At 39.5% G+C, this 26795-nt stretch overlaps 1 protein-coding gene across 1 annotated transcript in view; it reads right to left on the bottom strand.

The window, feature by feature from the left end:
* POU2AF2 (POU class 2 homeobox associating factor 2) overlaps positions 1 to 25405 on the bottom strand; it is a 46606-nt gene extending 21201 nt beyond the window's left edge. The window contains 5 exon segments of the mRNA XM_060105244.1: positions 7052 to 7161; positions 8674 to 8819; positions 14068 to 14180; positions 14994 to 15092; positions 25271 to 25405. Of these exon segments, the coding sequence (XP_059961227.1) occupies positions 7052 to 7161; positions 8674 to 8819; positions 14068 to 14180; positions 14994 to 15092; positions 25271 to 25405 (603 nt within the window).
* Positions 25406 to 26795: the final 1390 nt, after the last annotated feature.

Below are 26795 nucleotides of genomic sequence, written 5' to 3'. Positions count from 1 at the left end.
TGCCCTGTACCAGCCGTACCAGGGGCTTTTTATACCTTATCTAATTTAATTTTCATGACACATCTGTGGTGGGTATCACTCTCTCCATTTACATAGAATGAAACAGAAGTCCAGAGAACTTCGATCACCTTGACACAATAGAGTCAGATCCTCACTCTATCAGACTCCAAAACACAAGCTCTCAACAGTTCTACCCCACTGCTGTTTCTCCTGGGCTGGAGGCTCCAAAAGGAAAAAAAATGGGAATAGCAAGACATTAGCCAGTTGGGGGAGAGATTTAATAAAACAAGCAATTATCGTGCAGCGTAATAAGTATTTTAGCAGATAAATATGCCGGAGGCACTGGGCGTGGAGGGGAGTGTCTGGGAGACCTCAGCAGGCAAGACTAGAACTAACTTTTGAAAGGTCATGTACCAGGCCAGGCCTCCTGACTTTCTCTTCACTTCTCCACCCTATAGACCAAGTGGGTCTACCCAGTGCACATCACAGACAGAGTCTCTCCTCTCCCTCTGGACCGTCACCCCCTTCTCGTGTTCTGTTTGGACTCTACCCCTCCTCGCTGCTCATCTGAGTTATCGTCTTCCTTCCAAACTTAGCTCAAGGCTCACCCTCCTCCAAGAAGTCTTCTTCCATCTACCCCGTCCACGCCTTGCTCTCCCCCTTTTCAACCTCCATCCTGTTCACTGATGGTCACTATTATGCATTTGGCACTTGGAAACAAAAGCCATCTTTTAATTTTTAATCACTTATTTCATGTATAATTCTTTCTCCCACAGCTGGACTGTACATTTCTTCAGCTCAGTGAATTTCTTACATCACTTGAATTCTAATGTTCCTTCACTGCAGTATTTAATAGCGCTAGTATTGATTGAACACATACCATGTGCAAAGCTCTTGACATATTAAACCTAACCTTGCAAGGCATGTATTATTATCTTCCTCTGACACCAAGATTAAAGTTCCTTTACAGTTATCATACAGTTGACAAAGTGCATTCAGGTCATCTTGACCCAGAGCCCATACTCTTCATCTTGCTATGCTGCCTGTGCCTTAGATGAGAAAATTCTGTGAACCTAAGCACTGAAGATTCCCAGATGATAGAGTGATCTGAAACTTCAGCTCAAGGATGCTGCAGCTTGAATATGAACTAGTTCTCAGAGATTCAGATTTACTTCAAATCATAAACAGTGAGATGTGAACATTTGAAATATGAATAATAAAGAAGGGGATGGGATAAATTTTTAAAGTTTGAGTACTAAAATTGAATACTGAAATGAGATGAATCAAACTCTACTTTTATTGACAAGGACACTGAGGCCCAGAGAGGAGAAAGGAATTGCCAGAGACCACTGAAAACCAGAAGGAGGGGGTTCAAACAGACTGAGGAGGCAGCAATTTCCCTTTTGGTGCAGAAGAGAAGTCTCAGATGTGTTTTCCAAAGTTTCAGGGAAATCAAAGAAACTTTGAGATGCTGTAATATACAGTTTCCAATTGCCTACTTTCATTTTTTAATACTCCACAAGAACTCCAAATGCAAATCACAGATATGGACATCATGTTTACACTCGGTGATAACTGAAATGTGCATGTGATTGGTGCCACAAAACAGCAGCTGGATATAGAACAAAACAAATCTCTAACTAGCAGTCCTGATGGAAAGACAGACAGTTGTTACAGATGGAGCTGGACAATGCGCATCTGTTCTACAGTTAGAGTTCACCGGCCTCTCAAGGAAGATCAAACACTTTCATATAATTTATGCCATAAATGCACTATATGGCTTCCATTCATCTTCAGTTCTTCCAGTTTTTTCCATCAGTATGTACTATTGTCATGCTTCTTTCTGTGCTTACAATGTTTTACTTCCAAAAATAATTAGGAAAGATTAACCAAGACACCTAGCTGACAGTATGGCTTTAAGGTTAGTATAAAAAGAATCATACCAAGTGGAAATAGTTAGATTTTGGTCTGTGTATGTATATTATGTATAATTCAAGGTTGATATGATCGAAATATATTTCCCACTTGGGATATTGCTCCTCAACATTTCCCTCCATTCAGATCTTCTAAGAACAACCAGAAATCGTCACTTGTTTTTCCTCATATTTATGTAGGATATTAACTTAAAATCACTTTCATATCTATTTCCTTATTGTCCCTCACTATAGCATTTTGATGAATGAGCAGAGCAGAATAGCTATGAGGGAGTCCATAAACCAGTAAAATAGATTAAATATCAGAGACCCTGATTGCTAAGCCCATTCTTAATTCCCCCTACATTGCACTGAACTCCCCCTTTCCACTACTCAATTTTAACTCCAAATTTGGGTTACTGAGCTCCATTTCCTACTTAGCAAGTTTAGAATTTTTTCCCTCATGCATGCAGCTGCTTTATATTCAATGATTTTATATGAATCTTTATGATAGCTTGGGAAAAATTTGATTAGAACGTTCAATAGCCTGCAAATTGTTCATTGAATTTCAAAACAAAATGAAAAATTGTGGCTATTAGGCTTACTGCCTCTTCTTTTTAATTTTACTGTAGATAACTGAGAGCTCACCGAATTTTGTGATATTATTTAAAATTTTCAATGATCGGTTTTTATGGAATGTCACTGAAATAGTGTAATTGAAAACAATGCAACATAAACTTACACCAAAAGTCTAAATACGTATCCTTTGGTACCAGATGGTGGTGAGTGGCTCGTATTTTTAATGATCTGGTTGATAGTATAGTAAAGAATAACCCAGAAAAATTTGAAAAAGAAAGAGGAAACGATTATTTAAAAAGATATCCATGATAATAGTTGTAGAACCACAGGATTATGGCTAAAATGCACACAGTGGTTTTAAGTCCAGTATTTGGTGAAAGTTTCTTTTGATGCAAGGGATATTTTCCCCCTTCGATTCCTACTGCAAAAATGTGGAAAACACTTCATGGTATCGAAAACAGATGGTCATGAGAGAAATTGTGGTAAAGATGAGTCAACATAACCCATGTAAACTTATTCAAGTGCTGTCATAAAGAACAGAGCAGCAATTTGGGCATCAGATAGACAATTCCTAGAGAGTACTTAACCGGGGGATGTAGTTCTCATAATATCTGTGTACTAGTTTCCTAGGGCTGCTGGAAAAAACTACCACCACCTGGGTGGCTTAAAAAGACCAGAATTTATTCTTTCTCTCTCCAGGGGCCTTGAGGGGAGAGTCTACTCTTCCTCTTCCAGCTTTGGTGACTGCCTGCCTTCCTGCCTTCCTTGATATGTGATATCTGCCTCCCTGGTCACGTGGCCTCTTCCTCTTTTGCGTGTCTCTCAAAACTCCCTCTTATAAATGTGGCACATATATACAATGGAATATTGCTCAGCCATAAAAAGAAACGAAATTGAGTTATTTGTAGTGAGGTGGATGGACCTAGAGTCTGTCATACAGAGTGAAGTGAGTCAGAAAGAGAAAAACAAATACTGTATGCTAACACATATATACACTACCAAATGTATAATAGATTGCTAGTGGGAAGCAGCTGCATAGCACAGGGAGATCAGCTTGATGCTTTGTGACCATCTAGAGGGGTGGGACAGGGAGGGTGGGAGGGAGATGCAAGAGGGAGGAGATATGGGGATATATGTATACATATAGCTGATTCACTTCGTTATAAAGCAGAAACTAACACACCATTGTAAAGCAATTATAATACTCCAATAAGGATGTTAAAAAGACCCCACAAAAACAGAAAAAACACAATTCTTCCACATTAAAAAAAAAAAAAAGAGTACATGGGATTGCATTTAGGGATCACCTCTTCCAGGGTAAGTGGAAAATCCACCCAAGATCCTTAACTTAATCACATATTTTGCCATTTAAGTCGACATTCACATGTTTCAGGGATTTGATGTAGGATCTTTGGGGGTCCAGTTTTTGGCTTAGGGCAATATCTATGGTAAAACAGTGTGGTAGGGCCTCCAATCTCCTCAAGTTATCCTTTGACTGGTTATTACTCATGTTATCAGTAGCAAATTTTGAACACATCTAAGGATAGCTTTCCTATCTAAACTTACCCAAGATATCAGACTCATTGTCACCTAGTGAACTGGGATGAAAAATAGTAGGGGGTGTCAGTATTCCTCATGCCATTAGAGCCCTGTAAGTGTTGCCAGTAATGTGATTCTCCATGATTCCTGCTCATTGAGTTGTGTTTGCCACAGGGACAGAAAAAGTCCTTGAGAGTCAGTGATTAATTAATATGATGTCTTTCTTGGGATTTTCTAGAATAATGGTTGAGATGAAAGAAGTAGACAGTAAAATCAGTGCATGGAGATATCTAAAGTCCAAATAGCCATGTAATGGGACTATATGCATTTAATTACACAAATTTAAAAGGTCTTTGAAATGAGGATGAGAGTAAGATACCAGCAGTGAGACACTGAGTAATATCTGAGAACAGGAAGTTAGGGCTGAGCTCATACTGCCTGTACACCTGATGCCTGAGAAGAACAACCATAGTTAGAGCTGGTTTGCACCTTTCCAGTCCTTTCTGTATGATATTTTCTTATGCCTTCATTTCCTTTGTTTGCATGTGCTGTGGTCTGAATGTTTGTGTCCTCCCCAAATTGACGTTGAAATCCTAAGGCCCCGTGTGATTGTATTAGGAGGTGGGGCCTTTGGGAGGCAATTGGGTCATGAGGGTGGGACCCTCATGAATGGGATTAGTGCCTTTATAAAAGGGCCCTAGAGAGCTCCCTATGCCCTCCCATCATGTGAGGATACAATGAGAATTCTGTAACCAGAAAAGGGCCTTCACAAGAACCTGACCATGTTGGCAACCTGAACTTGGTCATAAAGCCTCCAGAACTGTGAGAAATAAATGTATGCTGTTTATAAACTACGCTGTCTGTGGTATTTTGTGATGAAAGCGCAAACAGATGAAGACAGCATGAATCAAAAGTGATTCTACTCCAGTCCACATTGATCTTTCCCTTTAGAAGGGATATGGAATTGGCAGTCAGAAGACCTGCCACTTGTTAACTGCAACTTGCAAACAATCCCTTCCCTTCTTTTGTTCTCTACTTTTTCATCTGTAAGATGGAGAATGATGTCAACATCAATCTCATAGGAGTAGTGTGTCTATCGAATGAGATAACACACAGGAAGTCCACTTTAAACTGTGCTTATGTAAATAGTATTCCAATCTTCATAACACATGGCTATGTTGTCTTCAGCATTCAGTGTAGTGCTTGGTTATATGGTCTTGTGTTTTTTAAATGTATAAATGTTTTCCTTTCCACCAGGTTATTTGTTGTTTAATGGCACAGACCATGTATCACATGTTTCCTGTACCCACTTTTGTATAACACTTGCAGTGTCACTGGGCCAGTAGCAATAGCTCAGCAACTTCTAATCCGGGTAGAGATAAGAACCTTGGTTATATGTGGGGTTTTGACAGTTGCTCTTTGCTGTGTGGTAAAGTTCTCTTATTATGATGTGCAAAGAAATCACCCAAGGAGCTTGTTAAGAATGACCATTCCCTGGCCCCAGACCAATAACTCTATGTTAATAGACATGGAACAGGGACCAGGAATTTTCATTTTAAAATTAAATCAAATAATATGACTTATTGTTAATTATGTGTATAGTGTTATATCTTTTAAAAAGTAAAAGCATCAAAAATAGAGAAAACACGCTCTTCGATAGTCGCAGAGCTTAAGTAAGAAATCATGTTAGGTAATTTTTTAATAAAAAATATATTTCCATCCACCATTTGGATAGGTGCCTCTTTGTCTTGTTATGTAATTCCATCTGGCACAGTGCCCTATCACTGTATGTGTGTATGGATGACGCTGCTAAGGAGGGAATTATAGCCTCACATGGGGCAGATAGACTATCTGTTCCTTGACTATGAAGTTATCCTCATTGCGTCTCTTGTCTTCCCAACTGACAGTATGCCTGGAACTTTTGCAAGTTTCACAATTCTAGCCATAGTAGTGGCCAAGCAATCCACGTTACATCCATGCTGCTATGATTCACTTAGAGTAGACTGAATTCTCTGTCTCTTTCTTTTTTCCTCCCTCTCTTTCTCTCAAGAGACTAGATTTGTATGGATGTTTTTAACTCACATTCCAGATGATTCTGAAGAAGCATGAGGAGAAACACGGCACTAGGAACAGACAAGGAGCCAATTATTCAGATTTCTCTTTATCAACTAAGCTCCATTTGTTGAACTAGAAGAGAGGAGGTGGTTTAAAAGAAAGGAAAGCCAAAAAATGTGCAAATAAAGGATGTTCTCGGATGGGAGGAAATTGAATCTGGAATTGGTTCATTTGAAACAAGTCCCAGAAGTTTGACTTCGGAGCAGTGTTGAATATGGTGCTGACGTTCTGGGCAGAACACACTGGAAGAAGCAGTTCCCACTGTGTACCAGCCCCTGTGCTCAGTGCTGTATGTGGTCGCCTCCTTTATTCCTCGTCATCTGCTCTCGTGTCCTGCCCCCAGCAATGCAGGTGAGTAATTACATACACAACTCGATAAGCAACTGCTATTTCCATTCAAGAATCATTATTGGAGATTTGGGTGTAACTACTTAAACATTTTAGGTATAGAGCAGAGCTATTTATAAAGACAAGGATGTCAGATAGAGATTTTAGACTGAAGACAACTCCTACTAAGATTTTAAAATCTGATTTTGCACATTACAGAGAAGATGTTTAGAAGTTGTCTCTATCAGATTTAGAATAACATGAAGATGAAGGTCAGCATTATTCCCACCAACTGAGCCTTTGGTAGTTCATGACTGACAGAAATGAAAAAGTCAGGACTCATCATCATTTCATATCCACTAGCTGAAGTAGCCAGCCAATAAGTTCACAGAGCTCTTGGAATCCTTGCTTATAGATTAATTATATAGTGTGTACCAGTTAAAGGGGGGCTTTGCTGTGGAGAATATCAGACTCAAGAGGTGAGAGATTGGTGGGAAGATAAAAGGAGAGAGGAGATAACTAACCTTAATAGGACTTAAACCCCCAAAGACTTCAGAATGTATTCAACTGAGACTTACATTAAATCTTGAGTTACTTGTTTGCTTGGATCGTTTTTCTGCCAGTAGATCTTTGACTGTGTGCTTCACTCTCATGCCTTGATACACTCGTTTGCTGTAGTCTCCTGGGACTTAAAGAAATGGAATAGTAACAATCAAATGTGGATACTATAAGTAGGTTAACCTGTCCAGGGCTAATATTGTGATGCTATTTTCTCATTAGAATGATAGACTTGAATTTGAAGTGGCTTCAACACAGGTCCTTTAGTCCTATCTCCTGGTCCTTGACAGAAACTGATCCAAGCTAAGTGAAAGAAACACTATTCCATCTTTTACATATTAGCCACTGACTTGGGAAAATCACAATTTCTCAGCCCTGTTTTCTTCATCTGTAAAATGGGTATAATAATCTCTCTGAAACTGACTACAGAGTTATATAAGATATGCATATGAAAATGTTGTAAAAAGTACCAAGTTAAATACAAAATTCCTGTACAAAATGAAGGAGAGAAAAAAAACTAGGTTCCAAGACAATTTATTATTCAATTCAAATAAAGCCACATGCAAACTGATTTCAGCAAAACAAAGTTATTTGACTGATCCTTTGGGTCTTATTTTGACAGGATTTGGCCTATATATCTTTTAATTAAAGAGGCTTAAGTATCTCTTTCAAATCAGCCTCAAATTTAAAGCTAAATGATCTTAATGTTTGTTCCAAAGGGATCTAAGTGTTGCTCTTAGAATTGTGTGTGATGCCTTATTTTTTGGGAAAAGCCTGAGGCTACATTTATTCATTGATAATTTATTGAGTATTTTTTATGTGTCAGGCATTGTGTCAGAGCTGTGAATACGAAAGAACATGCCATCTAGTGGGAGGAGAGAAATACTTAAAAATAATTATAAAGCAAATGTGCAAAGTACAACAAAAAGTATGCCTGAATAGAATACTCAGAAAAACACAGAACATGTCAATTTCTCTTGAGGGTGGGGAAGGAGTTAGGGAAGGCAATGTGATAGTGGAGGTAAGCGGTGTGTATGATGGTAAATGGGTAAGAACATTCCAGGTATAGAGGGCAGCATGGGCAAAGTCCTGGAGGTAAGAACAGAAGGATGGAGAAACTGAGCCTGGGGAAAGGAAATGATCAGGGAGCAGTCATTAAGTTTCTTGTAGGCGAAGGAGTTTGGATCTCATCCTGTGTGCAGTGAGCCATTGGAGGCTTCCAAGCATGGTAGTAGTGTGGTTAGATTTGCATTTTAGACAGACTTTTCTAGCAGCTGTATGAGGGTGGATTTAGATTTAAGAATCACAAAGCCACAGGGAGAACAGTCAGGAGGATTCTAGGATAATTCAGGCAAGAGATAGTGAAGTCTGAGTTGTGGTTGATAGGAGGACAAGGAGAGGACAGATTTGGAAATTATTTAGATGTAGGAGGGAAAGGAGAGGGAAGATTCAAGGCTGACTCTCAGGCTTCCACCATGGGATTGGTCTGGGTTTATAAGTTTCAGAGCCATCATAATGTTGATAGTAAGGAAACCAGGAAAGAGCATGAACTCTCTTGGAATGTTTGAAAGGTAGAGTCATAACAATGGCACTCATGGAAAACTTATGCATCTGGCATATTGGGATAAATAGACCAGGCTACTCTCAATGGATGAGATCAATATCCTGGGAACTCCTACAGTGCTGATTCCTGACACACTGTCTGGGAAGCTCTGGACTAGATGATTAAAGATGGAAGCCTGGGGAATATCCACATTTGAAGCGTTGTTTGAGGAGAAGGAGAGAATCCTATTGAAGAAGAAATGGTTGGAGAAGAACCAGAATAAGACAGGGGAATGAGGCATCACAGATTTCAAGGGAAGGGATTTCAAGAAAGAAGGAAAAAGGTGAGATACAGCAGAATTGTTCAGGAAGATAAGGACAGCAAAGCATCCATTGCTTTCAATTCAGTGGTTGGTGTTGTTTTAGCAAGAGCAATTTTGGAAGCATTATCTAGAAGCCAGGTGATAATGTCAAGGGCAGAGGTGGAGACAGGGAGGGAGACTATTTCTTCTTGAAGTTTAAATGAGGAAGAGAAGCAAGAGATTGAATGATCATTGGAGACAATTACAGGGACAAGGAGAGGTTTGCTTATGTTTTTATATATATTTAATGAACTCGTGGATAGGAGATATTTGAGGATATTTGAACAGGAAGAGGGAGGGATTGAAGATTTAGGGAAGAGGGAGAAAATGATGAAAGGAAATCTTGAAGAGGGAGAGAGAAATTGGGGTCAAGGACACAAGTTGGCTCTCAACCTTTGAGCCCGGAATAAAGAAGGGCAGGGGAAGGGTGATGGTCCGGTGGTATGTTCAGTGACTAAGACATCTTTAGTGCCCGTTCCAAGCAGCCTGGAGTAGGAGAGTGACTCATGCACTAAAGGTCAGAACAAGGCAGGAGTCAAAGCCAGACAGAAAAGTCCAAGTGAGAATACACACCAGTGATCCTCAGAGTGTGAATCTTGGGCCAGGAACAATAGCATCGGCTAGGAATGTGTTAAAAATGCAGATTTTCAGGTCCTGCTCCAGATGTACTGAATCAGAAACTTTAGGGGTGGGCCCAGCAATTGTGTTTTAACAAGCCCTTTAGGTGATTCTGATGTTCTCTGAAGTTTGAGAACCAAAGATATACATAAGAGTAGGGACTTTATAAGTTTCCTGTGGAAGTGGGGGCCAAATCTAACCTAGGCATTCCCAGCTGGCTGATTGATGGTGGGTGTGGACTTAGGTCTGAGAAGGAGATTGGTGTGGACGTTGAAGAGGTCCAGTTGCCCAGTCCCAAATGTTGATCCTTTGTGTGTTTGCAGACAGTCTTGGTTTCACTTTTCTGAAGGGCTTTTTAGTTGATGGTTTCAATCTGAATTATCCATTTATGCTTTATGTGTATGCCAAAAAGCCTAGAGGAAATATACCTATTCTAAATAAGTTTAACAAATAACCACATGGTGACTAATGGATAAAGTTCATGAGATGGCAAATAAGCAGATCAAAACTTCTGAAGTTTTGTCATAAAACAATCAGTCTTATGTACCAGTTGGCACCGACTCTAGTGCAAAATGTGGGGCTATATGCCACACATATAGGATGCAAAACAAGTTTAGAACATATAACAGATGTCCTTAAAGACATCTTCTTTTAGTGAGAGAAATAAGACATTCACATGTGAAGGATTAAGGGAGGGGGAAGAGTATACTTTGGTTTGTTGATGAAAATTTTGTGGGAAGGGATGGGATTTAGTCTGGATTCAGACAGATGCGGATAGGTTAGGAGGAGGGAGAAAGGCCTTGTAGACATTAGGCATGGCATGAGCAAAAGCAGAGGTCGGAAAGAGCAAGGCATGTGTAGGAAGGGAAAGGAATGAGGGTAATTGGAGTTAATGGATTTAAATATCATCAATATATAGATGAAGTTCAGATGGATATCCCTAGACCAGACCTGTCCTGGACTTTAGACTTGGATGTCCATCTTCACTTCGATGTCTAGTAGACATTTCAAACTCCACATGTCCAAATCTGAACTCTGTCCTTCCCTCTATATTTGCTTTTCTGAAACCTTCCTATTAGTCGATGGCAACTCCATCCTTCTGGTTGCCCAGTCCCAAAGCTATAAAGTCATTCTTAGTTCCTCTCTTTTCTCTCATACTTCACAACCCATCCTTTAGGAGCTCCTGATGGTGCCACCTATAAAACAGAGCCAGAATCTGCTGACTTTTCTCCAGCTCCACTGCTGATATCCAGGTAAACTGGACTGTCATCTCTCATGTAGATACTGCAGTAGCCTTTCAACTGATCTCTTTGCTTCCACTCTTACCCCATCCCCAGTGTATCTCAACACAGCAGCCAAAGTGATTCTTTCAAAAAGAAAGTCCAATTGCCTCACTCCTCTTCTCAAAACCATACAATGGCTCCCCGTTTAACTCAGGGTAAAAGCCAAGGTCCTTACAATGGTTCTACATAACCTTGTTCCATGACACCTCTGATCTCATCTCTATTGTACTCCAGCCAGTTTCTGAAATGCATCAACCACACCACTTCTGCCTTAGGACTTTGCATTGGCTGTCCACTCTATCTGGAATATTCTTCCTCCAGTTATCCACATGACTAAATGCCCTTGTCTCCTTCAAAATTTGGCTCAAAAGTCATTTTCTCAATGAGAACATATTTAAAGTTACACCTTCCCATAAAACATCTCTATTCCCCTTTACCCTATTCTACTTTTTCTTTCTATGTAGTACTTGTCATGTTATAATGTCCTATATAATTTCCTTATTTATTAAGTTTATTGTTTATTGTCTGTTTCTTCCTTGCTAGAATGTAAGTTCCATGAGGGTAGGGATCTTTGCTTGTTTTTACTCACTGAAACATCTTAAGTGCCAATGCCCAGAACAGTGCCTGACACTTAGTAGGCCTTCAGTAAATATTTGCTGGAAATATCCTTTTTTTTTTTTAGTTGAGAATAATGGAAATGTTGAAGTTCTTGAAAACCAGGCTGTAAAAATTTATACTTTATGTTGTAGGTGATGGAAACCACTAATCTTTTTGACCAGGGCTATGTTATGACTTTATCGTATTTAAGAAGATTTAGAATTTTTTTTGGAAGATTAATCTGAGGGCACATCTTAGGATGGGTTGAGGATGAGGAAGCAGAGAGGATGGAAAATGATAAAACAGTGAGAAGCTAACCGGAAACATTGGAAATGACAAGGGAAGGGCAGATTTAAGGAATCTTAAAGGTCTCTTTCAAAAGAACACAAACACACACACATGCACACACACAATAAAAAAGACTACCATGATTAAGAAGAGAAACCAAGGAGGCAGAGAAGAGGGTTGGTTTTGATGTGGAAAGAAGAGTTCAGTTTTGAATATGCTGACTTTGAGGTTGTGGTGGCTTAATCAAGTGAAATCATCCTATAGATAGACGAGAACTTTGACTGGCGTTAGAACTGTACGTCTAAGAAAAATCTATAAAACTATGATAACTAGAGCTATGGAAATAAAGTTCTCCAAGGAAGACTTTGTAGCAGAAAGGAGTAGAAGCCCTGGGAAAAGGCTATAGTTCTGATGCCCAGGGAAAGTAAGGGGCCAGGGAAGGTCAGGGCAGAAGTGGGGAGGAGGGGGCAGAGATGTAGGTATGTGACACAGCAGAGTGGTAACAATAGGGAAATGAAGGAAAGAGGGAGTGTAGAGAAAGAGGAAGAATGGTGAAGGGAGAAAGACCTTGTAGACATGAGGCATGGAGAAAGAGGTGGTGTCAAGTATCTGGCAGCTAGTAGGTGCTCAGTAAATACTTGTGGGGTAAAGAAAGTGCCTTAGAGAATTTGAGGAAAATGAAGACATAGAAATACCATAGGGTTTGGAAAACTAGAGATCTTTAGAATGTGGGAGAGAGCAGTTTCATAAGAGGTGGGGAAGAAACCCTTTCTCTGGGGCTTCAGCATGGGTGGTAAGAAAACAGGGACAATGGAGATAAACCGAGTTCTGGAGTAGATACAAAAAAGCAAATGCATTTTACACAGTATCTAAGGTCGATTAAAATACATTTTAACTAAGAGATGGAACCTAGTAAAAATTCTTTAAACTATTACCTGGATTATTCTTCCTATTTTTGGGAATTCTGGAAGTTCCTTAACCTACCTTATACTCCTTTTTTAAAGAGGAGTGATATTTAGAGTTTAAAAATGTTGTTAGTATTCCTACTTCCAAATATATTTCCCCTTGTGCACTGTGTGTATTTAAAGAATCCACATCTGCATAAACGAGGAAAATGCTTAAGAGGTTTTATTCAAATATTCTAGATACAAACTTGCATTTAGATAAGTTGTTGAGAAAACAAAGACATGTGTTTCCAGAGAGAAAGCACAAGCAAATTTATTAATAAGAATCCATTTATCCTTTCGAATTTGGGAAAAAAATTCATGCTGTAGTATCGTGACTGTGCACACGCAACAAACTGTCTCAGTCATGCCCTCTCCACATTCCTGTTCACTTTGAAGAAGAATTTGGCCCACAGTAGATTTAATGATGCTGTTGCTTTAATGTTGTTTCTGAAAATTACATCTTTTCTCCATCAAATCAAACTCATACATTCTGAAATTGGCTATTTAAAATGTAAGCGATTCCTCAACTGTTTTTAGTTATGAAATATCAAATATATTTATGACATTTGAAGCACCTTATTTTACTACTTTTGATGACAGTTTCTGTAATACATTTTCTTGCTTTTAAGTTCTTTAGAGTCTCTGAGCAGGTGCTTGTTACATAAGGTAAGGGAATAAAGAGACAGTTCAAAACAAACAAAAAAAAGAGTAAAACAAAAAAAATCCCATAACTTTAGAAAACAATTCATATTTTGAGTTACGTCATTAGACAATGGTAAAATTAAGATAATAGATGACGTCTCTCTGAATTGTGGTCCCTCATGATATGAAATACAGGCACACTCTCACTTAAGAAAGAGCAGAATAAACATCCTGGATTATTGGTGAACAGCATCCACATTTGTTCCATTTCTCTGCCCGTCAGGGAAGTGCCAAGAATGAGGTTCTGGACAGGCCAGTGACAATACAGTGTTTTGGCCCACCATCTGGCTCAGGTGACAGTCTTGAGGCTGTAGGTACCCCTCTCCTTACCCCACCAACCCAGCTCAGCCTGTCTTGCTGAGGCTGAGAACCCTCTCCCTAAGAGGAGACAGATCCTTACGTAGGAATATAGTGCTTGATCTAGCATTTGTGGTTCCACTTTTGATCTGGGGAGATGATATTACTAGTTTTATTATGCAAAGCCTCTAGGAGAATACAAGGAAAGACAAGTTCAGCAATTAATCTTGAAATATTCAATATATTAATTAATATATACTACTTAGGAAATTTTACACTGGAAATAAAGATGGAAACTTTTAAAGAAGGGGGGCTAAATTAGTTAACATGTGAGGAGTTTCTAGCAGTTTGGTTTGCCCATATCATAGGCATCCACAAACCCCTCCCAATAGCCACCCACCTCTTCCACTTTTTAAGCCTCAGAGCTGGATCCAAAAACTTAGCACTTCTGTCATAACTTGTTCCATACTGCAGAAGATAGATGCTCTTATGGCTCTTTTTATCTTTGAGGAGCTGTGGTGTTTTAAAAAATATTAATTTTTCTTTCAAGCTACTTTACCAAGTGTTTAAAGAATATTTCTTCTATCATCACTTATTAACACTTAAAATGCTAACTTCTTTTTTCAGATAAAATAGACTTTATTTTTTTTTCTTTTTTCTTTTTTTAAATTAGTTTCTGCTTTATAACAAAGTAAAATGCTAACTTTTTAATCTAAAATTTGTTCCTGAAAGGGGTTTACTCTATGTTGACACTAACATTTGTATCCTCAGAGTGAACACACTGAGAAAGATCTATATATAGTTTGAATTCGTGAAACAACAGCCCTTCCTTACTGTGTGTATGTGGAAAGTCCTTCATCCTTAATCTCAAAAGCAAGATGCATGAATAAAAGATATTTCAAGTTCTATATAAATGTGGATTCTTCTCCTGCACTTTCTTTATAATTGAGGGCTTACTAGAAGTTGTTACCTTTAATATAAAATTTAGCTTCACTGGAAAAAATGCTTTAATATCCAAGTTCTCATTTTATAAAAATAATGTTCAATAGAATTGATCTTTCAGAAACCATACCTCCATGAACTTGAAACAGCAAAATAAATGCAACAATTAATAATTAAATGCAACAGAATTATGGAAATGTTATCAAGAGTTCAAAGTTGTTGGTCTCTGGTCTGTGCTTTTATACTTTTACTGTATATGTTCTAGCTGGAGTTAGGGATATTTCTTCTTGTCCTTTGCTTTATGTTATGCATTTGTGATGTTAAAAATAAACATTAGGATTATTAAAGTTTTAAAAAAGTTTTAAATAATTGATATTGACTCACCACGTTCCATTCTGGATGGTTCTGGTGAATTTCCTTCTTAATGGCAATGTAGGATTTCTGGTGAATGGTGTATTTTGCTTGATAAGGGAGCCTGGTCTCCTGGAAAGGTCAGCCTGATGCTGATGGGAAAGGCTTCTGTACACGGTAGTGATGCTTCTGAAATGACTTGCTTTAGATTTGATTAAATGCAAATACTTTTGTGTCTGTTTCTCTACAATTTGCATCCTCAATGTAGATTATATATGAAGGTACTTTTTTCCTCCTCAAGAGGATTTTTAGACAGTAACAATGAGTTTCCATTGGGAACAAACTCTCTTGAACGTTTATTATGGAAGCAAGGAATCCATTATTTGCTTTATGAATAGCAGTGGCATTTTCTATCCTTTTAATATAGAGTTAAGTTTTAAAAAAAATAGCACGTATGAAAAAGCCATATTTCCCAGTAGGAAATATAGGTACTATGCTGTTAATCCCGTAATTATGAGTACACGATTTTTAAAAGCTAGGCTGTCTTTTAGATAACGATAGAATTCAGAAAGGTTTTTTATTTAGGGATAAAAATCAAAATGAATGTCACTTTAATACAGTAGGATATCCTTTTTATTATATATAAACATCAATATATGATCTACAGCAGAGGTTCCTATACCTGGCAGTACATCAAAATCACCAGTGGAGCTTGTTAAAAATAACTTTGCTCAGCGCCCTGCCAATTCTAATTCAGAATCTTTTGAAGTAGAGGCCCAGATAGCTATATTTTAAAACAAACTTTCTGATTTTTTTAAAAAAGGGTTTTTTTTGATGCACAATCAGTGTGAACTCCTTTAGATCATAATTTAAAGAAACGAAATTTGAGTTACTTTTAAATATTTCCATCATTTATCTTAACCCACTATTGCTGCTTAACCTAATTTTGGTTTTGTCTCCCAGTCTTTTTTTTTTAACATCTTTATTGGAGTATAATTGCTTTACAATGGTGTGCTCCCAGTCTTTTAAATTATTTATTTATTTTTGGTTGTGTTGAGTCTTCGATGCTGTGCGTGAGAATCCTCTAGTTGCTTCAAGTGGGGACTACTCTTCCTTGCCGTGCACGGGCTTCTCATTGCGGTGGCTTCTCTTGTTGAGGAGCACGGGCTCTAGGCGCGTGGGCTTCTGTAGTTGTGGTGCACGGACTTAGGTGCTCCGCGGCACATGGGATCTTCCTGGACCAGGGATTGAACCCCAGTTCCCCACATTGGCAGGCAGATTCTTTTTTTAAATATATATACAATTTTTAAAGGTTATACTCCATTTACGTATATTACAAAATACTGATTTTATTCCCACCCCTTTTTTTTTCTGTTAGTAAGATTTTTTTTAAACATCTTTATTGGAGTATAATTGCTTCACAATGGTGTGTTAGTTTCTGCTTCATAACAAAGTGAATCAGCTATACATATACATATCTCCCCATATCCCTTCCCTCTTGCATCTCCCTCCCTCCCAACTTCCCTATCCCAGCCCTCTAGGTGGTCACAAAGCACCGAGCTGATCTCCCTGTGCTATGCGGCTGCTTCCCACTAGCTATCGGTTTTACATTTGGTAGTGTATATATGTCCATGCCACTCTCACTTTGTCCCAGCTTACCCTTCACCCTCCCCGTGTCCTCAAGTCTATTCTCTAGTAGGTCTGAGTCTTTATTCCTGTCCTGCCCCTATGTTCTTCATGACCATTTTCCCCCTTAGATTCCATGTATACGTGTTAACATACGGTATGTGTTTTTCTCTTTCTGACTTATTTCACTCTGCATGACAGACTCTAGGTCCATACACCTCACTACGAATAACTCAGTTTTGTTTCTTTTTATGGCCGAGTAATATTCCATTGTATATATGTGCCACATCTTCTTTATCGATTCATCTGTCAATGGACACTTAGGTTGCTTCCATGTCCTGGCTATTGTAAATAGAGCTGCAATGAACATTGTGGTACATGACTCTTTTTTTTTTTTTTTTTTGCAGTACACGGGCCTCTCACTGTTGTGGCCTCTCCTGTTGCAGAGCACAGGCTCTGGACGCGCAGGGTCAGCAGCCATGACTTACGGGCCTAGCCACTCCACGGCATGTGGGATCTTCCCAGACTGGGGCATGGACCCATGTCCCCTGCATCGGTAGGTGGACTCTCAACCACTGTGCCACCAGGGAAGCCTACATGTCTCATTTTGAATTATGGTTTTCTCCGGGTATATGCCCAGTAGTGGGATTGCTGGGTCATATGGTAGTTCTATTTTTAGATTTTTAAGGAACCTCCATACTGTTCTCCATAGTGGCTGTATCAGTTTACATTCCCACCAACAGAGCAAGAGGGTTCCCTTTTCTTCACACCCTCTCCAGCATTTACTGTTTGTAGATTTTTTGATGGTGGCCATTCTGACTGGTGTGTGGTGATAACATTGTAGTTTTGATTTGCATTTCTCTAATGATTAATGATGTTGAGTATTCTTTCATGTGTTTGTTGGCAATATGTATGTCTTCTTTGGAGAAACATCTACTTAGGTCTTCTGCCCATTTTTGGATTGGGTTGTTTGTTATTTTGATATTGGGCTGCATGAGCTGCTTGTAAATTTTGAAAATTAATCCTTTGTCAGTTGCTTCATTAGCAAATATTTTCTCCCATGTGAGGGTGGTCTTTCGTCTTTATGGTTTCCTTTGCTGTGCAAAAACTCTTAAGTTTCATGAGGTCCCATTTGTTTATTTTCATTTTTATTTCCATTTCTCTAGGACATGGGTCAAAAAGGATCTTGCTGTGATATATGTCATAGAGTGTTCTGCCTATGTTTTCCTCTAAGAGTTTGATAGGGTCTGGCCTTACATTTAGGTCTTTAATCCATTTTGAATTTATTTTTGTGTAAGGTGTTAGGGAGTGTTCTAATGTCATTCTTTTACATGTAGCTGTCCAGTTTTCTCAGCACCACTTATTGAAGGGGCTGTCTTTTCTCCATTGTATATTCTTGCCTCCTTTATCAAAAATAAGGTGACCATATGTGTGTGGGTTTATCTCTGGGCTTTCTATCCTGTTCCATTGATCAATATATCTGTTTTTGTGTCAGTACCATACTGTATTGATTACTGTAGCTTTGTAGTATAGTTTGAAGTCAGAGCACCTGATTCCTCCAGCTATGTTTTTCTTTCTCCAGATTGCTTTGGCTATTCGGGGTCTTTTGTGTTTCCCTAAAAATTGTGAAATTTTTGATTCCAGTTCTGTGAAAAATGCCCTTGGTAGTGTGATAGGAATTGCATTGAATCTGTAGATTGATTTGGGTAGTAGAGTCATTTTCACAATGTTGCTTCTTCCAATCAAAGAACATGGTATAACTCTCCATGTGTTGGTATCATCTTTAATTTCTTTCATCAGTGTCTTATAGTTTTCTGCATGCAGGTCTTTTTCTCTCCTTAGATAGATTTAATCCTAGGTATTTTATTCTTTTTGTTGCAATGGTAAATGGGAGTTTTTCCTTAATTTCTCTTTCAGATTTTTCATCATTAGTGCACAGGAATGCAAGAGATTTCTGTGCATTAATTTTGTGTCCTTCTACTTTACCAAATTCATTGATTAACTGTAGTAGTTTTCTGGTAGCATCCTTAGGATTCTCTATGTATAGTATCATGTCATATGCAAACAGTGACAGCTTTACTTCTTCTTTTATGATTTGGATTCCTTTTATTTCTTTTTCTTCTCTGATTGCTGTGGTGAAAACTTCCAAAACAATGTTGAATAATAGTGATGAGAGTGGGCAACCTTGTCTTGTTCCTGATCTTAGTGGAAATGGTTTCAGATTTTCACCATTGAGGACAATGTTGGCTGAGTGTTTGTCATATATGACCTTTATTATGTTGAGGTAAGTTCCCTCTATGCCTACTTTCTGCAGGATTTTTATCATAAATGGGTGTTGAATTTTGTCAGAAGCTTTTTCTGCATCTATTGAGATGATCATATGTTTTTATTTTTCAATTTGTTAATATGGTGCATTTTATTGATTGATTTGCGTGTACTGAAGAATCCTTGCATCTGTGGGATAAACCGCATGTGATTATGATGTATGATCCTTTCAATGTGCTGTTGGATTCTGTTTGCTAGTATTTTGTTGAGGATTTTTGCATCTATGTTCATCAGTGATATTGGTCTGTAGTTTTATTTCTTTGTGACATCTTTGTCTGGTTTTGGTATCAGGGTGATAGTGGCCTCGTAGAATGAGTTTGGGAGTGTTCCTCACTCTGCCATATTTTGGAAGAGTTTGAGAAGGGTAGGTGTTAACTCTTTTCTAAATGTTTGATAGAATTCGCCTGTGAAGCCATCTGGTCCTGGGCTTTTGTTTGTTGGAAGATTTTTGAACACGGTTTCAATTTCAGTGCTTGAGTTTGGTCTGTTTATATTTTCTATTTCTTCCTGGTTCAGTCTGGGAAGGTTGTGCATTTCTAAGAATTTGTCCATTTCTTCCAGGTTGTCCATTTTATTGGCATATATTTGCTTGTAGCAATCTCTCATGATCCTTTGTATTTCTGCAGTGTCAGTTGTTACTTCTCCTTTTTCATTTCAAATTCCAGTGAGTTGAGTATTCTCCCTTTGTTTCTTGATGAGTCTGGCTAATGTTTTATCAATTTTCTTTATCTTCTCAAAGAACCAGCCTTTAGTGTTCTTGATCTTTGCTATCGTTTCCTTCATTTATTTTTCATTTATTTCTGATCTGATATTTATGATTTTTTTCCTCTTCTATCTTTGGGTTTTTTTTTTCTTCTTCTTTCTCTAATTGCTTTAGGTGTAAGGTTAGGTTGTTTATTTGAGTTGTTTACTGTTTCTGAAGGTAGGATTGTGTTGCTATAAACTTCCCTCTTAGAACTGCTTTTGCTGCGTCCCATAGGTTTTGGGTGGTCGTGTTTTCATTGTCATTTGTTTCTAGGTATTTTTTGATTTCCTCTTTGATTTCTTCAGTGATCTCTTGGTTAGTTAGTAGTGTATTGTTTAGCCTCCATGTGTTTGTATTTCTTACACATTTTTTCCTGTAATTGGTATCTAGTCTCATAGCATTGTTGTTGGAAAAGATACTTGACACGATTTCAATTTTCTTAAATTTACCAAGTCTCAATTTGTCACCCAAGATATGATCTATCCTGGAGAGTGTTCCATGAGCACTTGAGAAGAAAGTATATTCTTTTTTTTTAGATGGAATGTCCTGTAAATATCAATTAAGTCCATCTTGTTTTATGTATCATTTAAAGCTTGTGTTTCCTTATTTATTTTTATTTTGGATGACCTGTCCATTGGTGAAAGTGGGTGTTAAAGTCCCCTACTATGATTGTGCTACTGTCAATTTCCTCTTTTATAGCTGTTAGCATTTGCCTTATATATTGAGGTGCTCCTATATTGCATGCATAAATATTTACAATTGTTATATCTTCTTCTTGGATTGATCCCTTGATCATTATGTAGTGTCCTTCTTTGTCTCTTGTAATAGTCTTTATTTTAAAGTGTATTTTGTCTGATGTGGGAATTGCTACTCCAGCTTTCTTTTGATTTGTATTTGTATGGAATATCTTTTACATCCCCTCACTTTCAGTCTGTATGTGTCCCTAGGTCTGAAGTGGGTCTCTTGTAGACAGCATATATATAGGTCTTGTTTTTGTATCCCTCAGTCTGTCTATGTCTTTTGGTTGGAGCATTTAATCCATTTTCATTTAAGGTAGTTATCAATATGTATTTTCCTATTATGATTTTCTTAATTGTTTTGGGTTTGTTATTGTAGTTCTTTTCTTTCTCTTGTGTTTCCTGCCTAGAGAAGTTCATTTAGCATTTGTTGTAAAGCTGGTTCAGTGGTGCTGAATTCTCTTAGCTTTTGCTTGTCTGTAAAAGTTTTAATTTCTCCATCAAATCTGAATGAGATCATTGCTGGGTAGAGTAATCTTGGTTGTAGATTTTTCCCTTTCATCACTTTAAATATGTCCTGCCACTCCCTTCTGGCTTACAGAGTTTCTGCTGAAAGTTCAGCTCTTAACCTTATGGGAATTCACTTGTATGTTATTTGTTGTTTTTCCCTTGCTGCTTTTAATATCTTTTTTTGTATTTAATTTTTGATAGTTTGATTAATGTGTGTTGGTGTGTTTCTCCTTGGATTTATCCTGTATGGGACTCTCTGTGCTTCCTGGACTTGATTAACTATTTCCTTTCCCATATTAGGGAAATTTTCAACTATAATCTCTTCAAACATTTTTTCAGTCTCTTTCTTTTCCTCTTCTTCTTCTGGGGCCCCTATAATTTGAATGTTGGTGCATTTAATATCATCCCAGACATCTCTGAGACTGTCCTCAATTCTTTTCATTCTTTTTTCTTTACTCTGCCCTGCAGTAGTTATTTCCACTACTTTATCTTCCAGGTCAATTGTCCGTTCTTCTGCCTCAGTTTTTCTGCTATTGATCCCTTGTAGAGAATTTTAAATTTCATTTATTGTGTTGTTCATCATTGTTTGTTTGCTCTTTAGTTCTTCTAGTTCCTTTTTAAACGTTTATTGTATTTTCTCCATTGTATTTCCAAGATTTTGGATCATCTTTACTATCATTATTCTGAATTCTTTTTCAGGTAGACTGCCTACTTCCTCTTCATTGTTTTGGTCTGATGGGTTTTTGCTTTGCTCCTTCATCTGCTGTGTTTCTCTGTCATCTCATTTTGCTTAACTTACTGTGTTTGGGGTCTGCTTTTCACAGGCTGCTCATTCATAGTTCCTCTTGTTTTTGGTGTCTGCTCCCATTGGCTAAGGTTGGTTCAGTGGGTTGTGCAGGCTTCCTGGTGGAGGGGACTAGTGCCTGTGTTCTGGTGGATGAGGCTGGATCTTGTCTTTGTGGTGGGCAGGACCACGTCTAGTGGTGTGTTTTGGGGTGTCTGTGACCTTATTATGATTTTAGGCAACCTCTCTGCTATTGGGTGGGGTTGTGTTCCTGTCTTGCTAGTTGTTTGGCATAGGGTGTCCAGCTCTGTAGCTTGCTGGTCGTTGAGTGGATCTGGGTCTTTGCATTGAGATGGAGATCTCTGGGAGTTTTCGCTCTTTGATAGTATGTGGAGCTGGGAGGTCTCTGGTTGTCTAATGTCCTGAACTCAGATCTCCCACCTCAGAGGCACTGGCCTGATGCCCGGCCAGAGCACCAAGCCCCTGTCATCCACACCACTCAGAATAAACAGGAGAAAAAAAGAAAGAAAGAAAGAAAAAATAAAATAAAATTATTAAAATAAAAAATAATTATTGAAAATTAAAAAAAATGTAAAATGTAACAAGTTAAAAAAATGAAAGAAAGAAACAAAGAAGAGAGCAACCAAATCAAAAAACAAATCCACCAATGATAATAAGTGCTAAAAAGTATACTAAAAAAACCCCCCCACAAAACAACAAAGAAACAGACAGACAGAACCCTGGGACAAATGGTAGAAGCAAAGCTATACAGACAAAATCACACACAGAAGCATACACATACACACTCACAAAAAAGAGAAAAAGAAAAAATATATATATCGTTGCTCCCAAAGTCCACCACCTCAATTTAGGAGGATTCGTTGTCTATTCAGGTATTCCACAGATGCAGTGTACATCAAGTTGATTGTGTATATTTAATCCGCTGCTCCTGAGGCTGCTGGGAGAGATTTCCCTTTCTTTTCTTTGTTCGCACAGCTCCCGGGGTTCAGCTTTGGATTTGGCCCCGCCTCTGCGTGTAGGTCATCTGAGGACGTTTGTTCTTCGCTCAGGCAGGATGGGGTTAAAGGAGCAGCTCATTCAGGGGCTCTGGCTCACTCAGGACAGGGGGAGGGAGGGGTATGGAGTGCGGGGCGAGCCTGCAGCAGCCGAGGCCGGCGTGATGTTGCACCAGCCTGAGGTGCGCAGTGCGTTCTCCCGGGGAAGTTGTCCCTGTATCACGGGACCCTGGCAGTGGCGGGCTGCACAGACTCCCCGGAGGGGAGGTGTGGATAGTGACCTGTGCTTGCACACAGGCTTCTTGGTGGCAGCAGCAGCAGCCTTAGCGTCTCATGCCCGTCTCTGGGATCCGCGTTCTTAGCCGCAGCTCGCGCCCGTCCCTGGAGCTTGTTTAAGCGGTGCTCTGAATCCCCTCTCCTCGCGCACCAGGAAACAAAGAGAGAGGCCCGAAAAAGTCTCTTGCCTATTCGGCAGCTCCAGACTTTTTCCCGGACTCCCTCCCGGCTAGCCTTGGCACACTAACCCCTTCAGGCTGTGTTCACGCCGCCAACCCCAGTCCTCTCCCTGGGATCCGACCGAAGCCCGAGCCTCAGCTCCCAGCCCCGCCTGCCCCAGCGGGTGAGCAGACAAGCCTCTCGGGCTGGTGAGTGCTGGTCGGCACCGATCCTCTGTGCGGTAATATCTCCGCTTTGCCCTCCGCACCCCTGTGGCTGTTCTCTCCTCCGTGGCTCCGAAGCTTCCCCCTTCCGCCACCCGCAGTCTCTGCCTGCGAAGGGGCTCCTAGTGTGTGGAAACCTTTCCTCCTTCACAGCTCCCTCCCACTGGTGCAGGTCCCATCCCTATTCTTTTGTCTCTGTTTTTTTCTTTTTTCTTTTGCCCTACCCGGGTACGTGGGGGAGCTTCTTGCCTTTTGGGAGGTCTGAGGTCTTCTGCCAGCGTTCAGTAGGTGTTATGTAGGAGTTGTTCCACATGTAGATGTATTTCTGATGTATTTGTGGGGAGGAAGGTGATCTTCACGTCTTACTCTTCTGCCATCTTGAAGCTCCTCGGCAGGCGGATTCTTAACCACTGCACCACCAGGGAAGTCCCTGTCTCCTAGTCTTGAACAAAGTTAGTTCCTGGACACTTTCCAGGTTGTTCTGGATTTGTATAACATGGTATTTCAGGTCTTCAAATGGGTAACAGCTAGTAGTCCTCCAGCTTTGCATCACATGCCCATTTCAGACAAATGGAATCTAGATGACAGCGGTTGTGTTCTGTTCAGAATGTGTTCTGGAGATCCTCATAGGTCCCAGAGAATGGTTCAGGAGATCTGCATAGTTCAAACTGATTTCATAATAAAAGTAATAAGTTATTTGCCATTTACTCTTTCATTTTCTCATGAATGTCCAGAGGAGTTCTCTAGAGGCTACATGACCTGTGATATTGTAGCAGATTGAATGGAGAAGCAGATATGAGAATCTGGCTATTTTTTTTTTGAAGCCAGACAGGCAATTTGTAAAATTGTAAAACAGTGCCACCCTTTTCAATAAATTTGTTTGGTTTTGGAAAGCATAGCTATTTTTTTTGAAAAGTTATTTATGTTGACATGTTATGGATTATTACTGTTATTTTAAATGAATAATAAATATTTTAAATACTATTAGTTTTAATTTACAATGTGATAAATATACGTTGATATAAGTCCTATAAAACAGCTGTTTGGTGTCCTCAATAATGTATAAGAGAATAAAGGTGTTCTGAGACCAAACAGTGTGAGAACTCTCCTCTGGAAGAACATCGGTAGTTTAAATGAGTTTCTAGAGTGTTCTAATGCACAGTTAATTTGAGAACTTTGTGTCTGTGTTTCTCTTACTGATAGAATATACCTTTTGTGATGTCCACATTTCTAAAAGAAAACCAGAATGACAAAACTTGTCTCAATTTCCCAGTTTCTCATACCTGTTTTCTTTCCTCCTTTAAGCAAAGAAAGAGGAAGAGCATAACCACACTGGTCCTAGAGCTGGTGATTTGCATCATTTTTTTTCAAGCAGGAGTGCATTCTTGCTTAATCTTTGAACCAGTAGCTCTACAATAAAATAAAATATAAAAATTTTAAGTGACAGTAAATTCTCCAAGCATGTAGATTTTTCTCAACACTGTAGTTTTAAAGGAGCTGGAACATTATAAAGCTTTCAAGCAGAATGGAACCATTTACAAACACAGATACAGCCCCCATTGCTGATGGAATAAAACTCAACTTCCTTAGCCTGGCACTCGATGTCTTCTATGATCTGGGCCCGTCCTACCTTTCCTCTTGTTTACTATTTCTTCCCTCCACACAGCCTCAGTCCCAGTGCACAGTGTGGTCCTTGACCACCTGCCTCAGAATTACCTACAACACTTAATAAATGCAGCCTACCTTAGATTTACTGAATCAGAATATCAGGCTGTCATGCCAGATAATCTGCATAATACACAAGATTCACCCCCCCCCATTTTGATTCTTACTAAATACTGAAGTTTGAGGGCCCTGCTCTAGCTATAACTGATAACTCAGTGATTTTCAAGATTCAGCCCAAATTACCTTCTCCAGGCAGTTTGCTTGTATACTCACCAAGATGCGTTCAATGGCCCATTTCATGGTGCTTCTTGCTTGAGTCTCTGTAATGGCAGTGATTTCATGCTGCTTTCCATTCTGGTCAATGGCTTGCATAGTCATCCTCCATCCCCATGCAGACTGCCTCTCTCTTCTGCTCTGTATTCCCTCCTCTGTTAACTGTGTTGATGGTGCTGTGTACCTAGTAGGTCCCCAGTGAGTGCCTGCCATGCTGAACCCTGCTACAGAATCTATCAGAGATGACAGTTTCTGGATATGAGCAGCAATAAGAGATAAAACATAGCAGAGGGAATTCCATTATTTTTCATGGTAGAGAAAAGTTATCACAAGTATAACCTTTCTCTTTCCACAAACTGGACACAAAACTGAAGAGTTTATAACCATCTCCCTGTAGGCTGATCCTGCATCCAAAACTCAAAGACACGATGATTTTCTAGAAGAAGTTTAATGTTGAGACGTCTAGTACCCTGCAGAAGCATTTCAGAGACTAGACATCATGGGAAGAGCTGAAATGAGTTGAAGCTGAGAAATTGATTAGAAATAGGTATGGGCTTGGGCTTTAAAAATACCCTCTAGTACACTTGCTACATTTGCGTTGAACTCCAGAATTGTTTACATAGAATTAAATACATTTAAAAAGAAATCCCAGAAAGGCTGTTTTCTTATCCCAAGGAACCAAGTCTTTGGCAGATGTGAGTGGGTGGTTGTTGCTGGAAGGATGCGGGTTGGTGACAGATTTTGCCTGTGTTTGCTTCAGTTGCTGGTGGGTTCAGAAACATGGCACATGCACAGTCAGGCAGGTTGTTGGGTCAAAGTAAGGTCTGATGATGGTGTGGAGCAGCCTGTTAAGAGTAGGGGAAAACGAGTGTAAGTTTATGTAAGATAAACACAAACCCACATAACACAGGCACCACTAGTATTTGCTTCCTTTATCTTTTTGGGGAACACCCGTCAGATGCCCCCAACCACAACATTTCTGTACCAGCTTCCCTATCCTTTCCAGGGCCTGCTGCACAGGTTGGGTAGGTCCTGACGACTTGGCAGGGGCTTCACTGACAAACTTGCTGTAAGGCAGTCAAGTGGAGGTGAGGTTGCAGGGGGCAGGTGAGAGGAAGCCCAGAGCGGGCCTGCCAAGGTGGGAAGCATGGCACCCTCTGTTTCTTCCACCCTGCCTTTGTTCCAAGCCTTTCCTATTTCCAAGGCCTCTTTATGAGGGGGCGTTGAAGGGAGCAGTAAAGGCCGTCTGGTGGTTGGGCTTCACTGCACAGTGCATAGGGGCCCAGGGACACCCTTACTACAGGGGCAGGAGCAAAAGGGAGAGGATTCTACAGGGAGGCAGAGGTGAAGTGTGCTAGTAACATGAGCTGCCTCTTAAATGGAGAAAAGAACAGGCATTATGACATAGTAAATATATATTCAGGCTCTGCTCTTGATTCTCGACACAGAGCTTCTAAAAATCCTTGTAATTTCCTGAGCGTTAGGGGTGCTAGGA

This window comes from Mesoplodon densirostris, chromosome 7 (genome assembly GCF_025265405.1).
Source record: "Mesoplodon densirostris isolate mMesDen1 chromosome 7, mMesDen1 primary haplotype, whole genome shotgun sequence".
In the NCBI taxonomy this organism is placed as follows: domain Eukaryota; kingdom Metazoa; phylum Chordata; class Mammalia; order Artiodactyla; family Ziphiidae; genus Mesoplodon; species Mesoplodon densirostris.
This window is presented reverse-complemented; position numbering and strand designations above follow the sequence as displayed.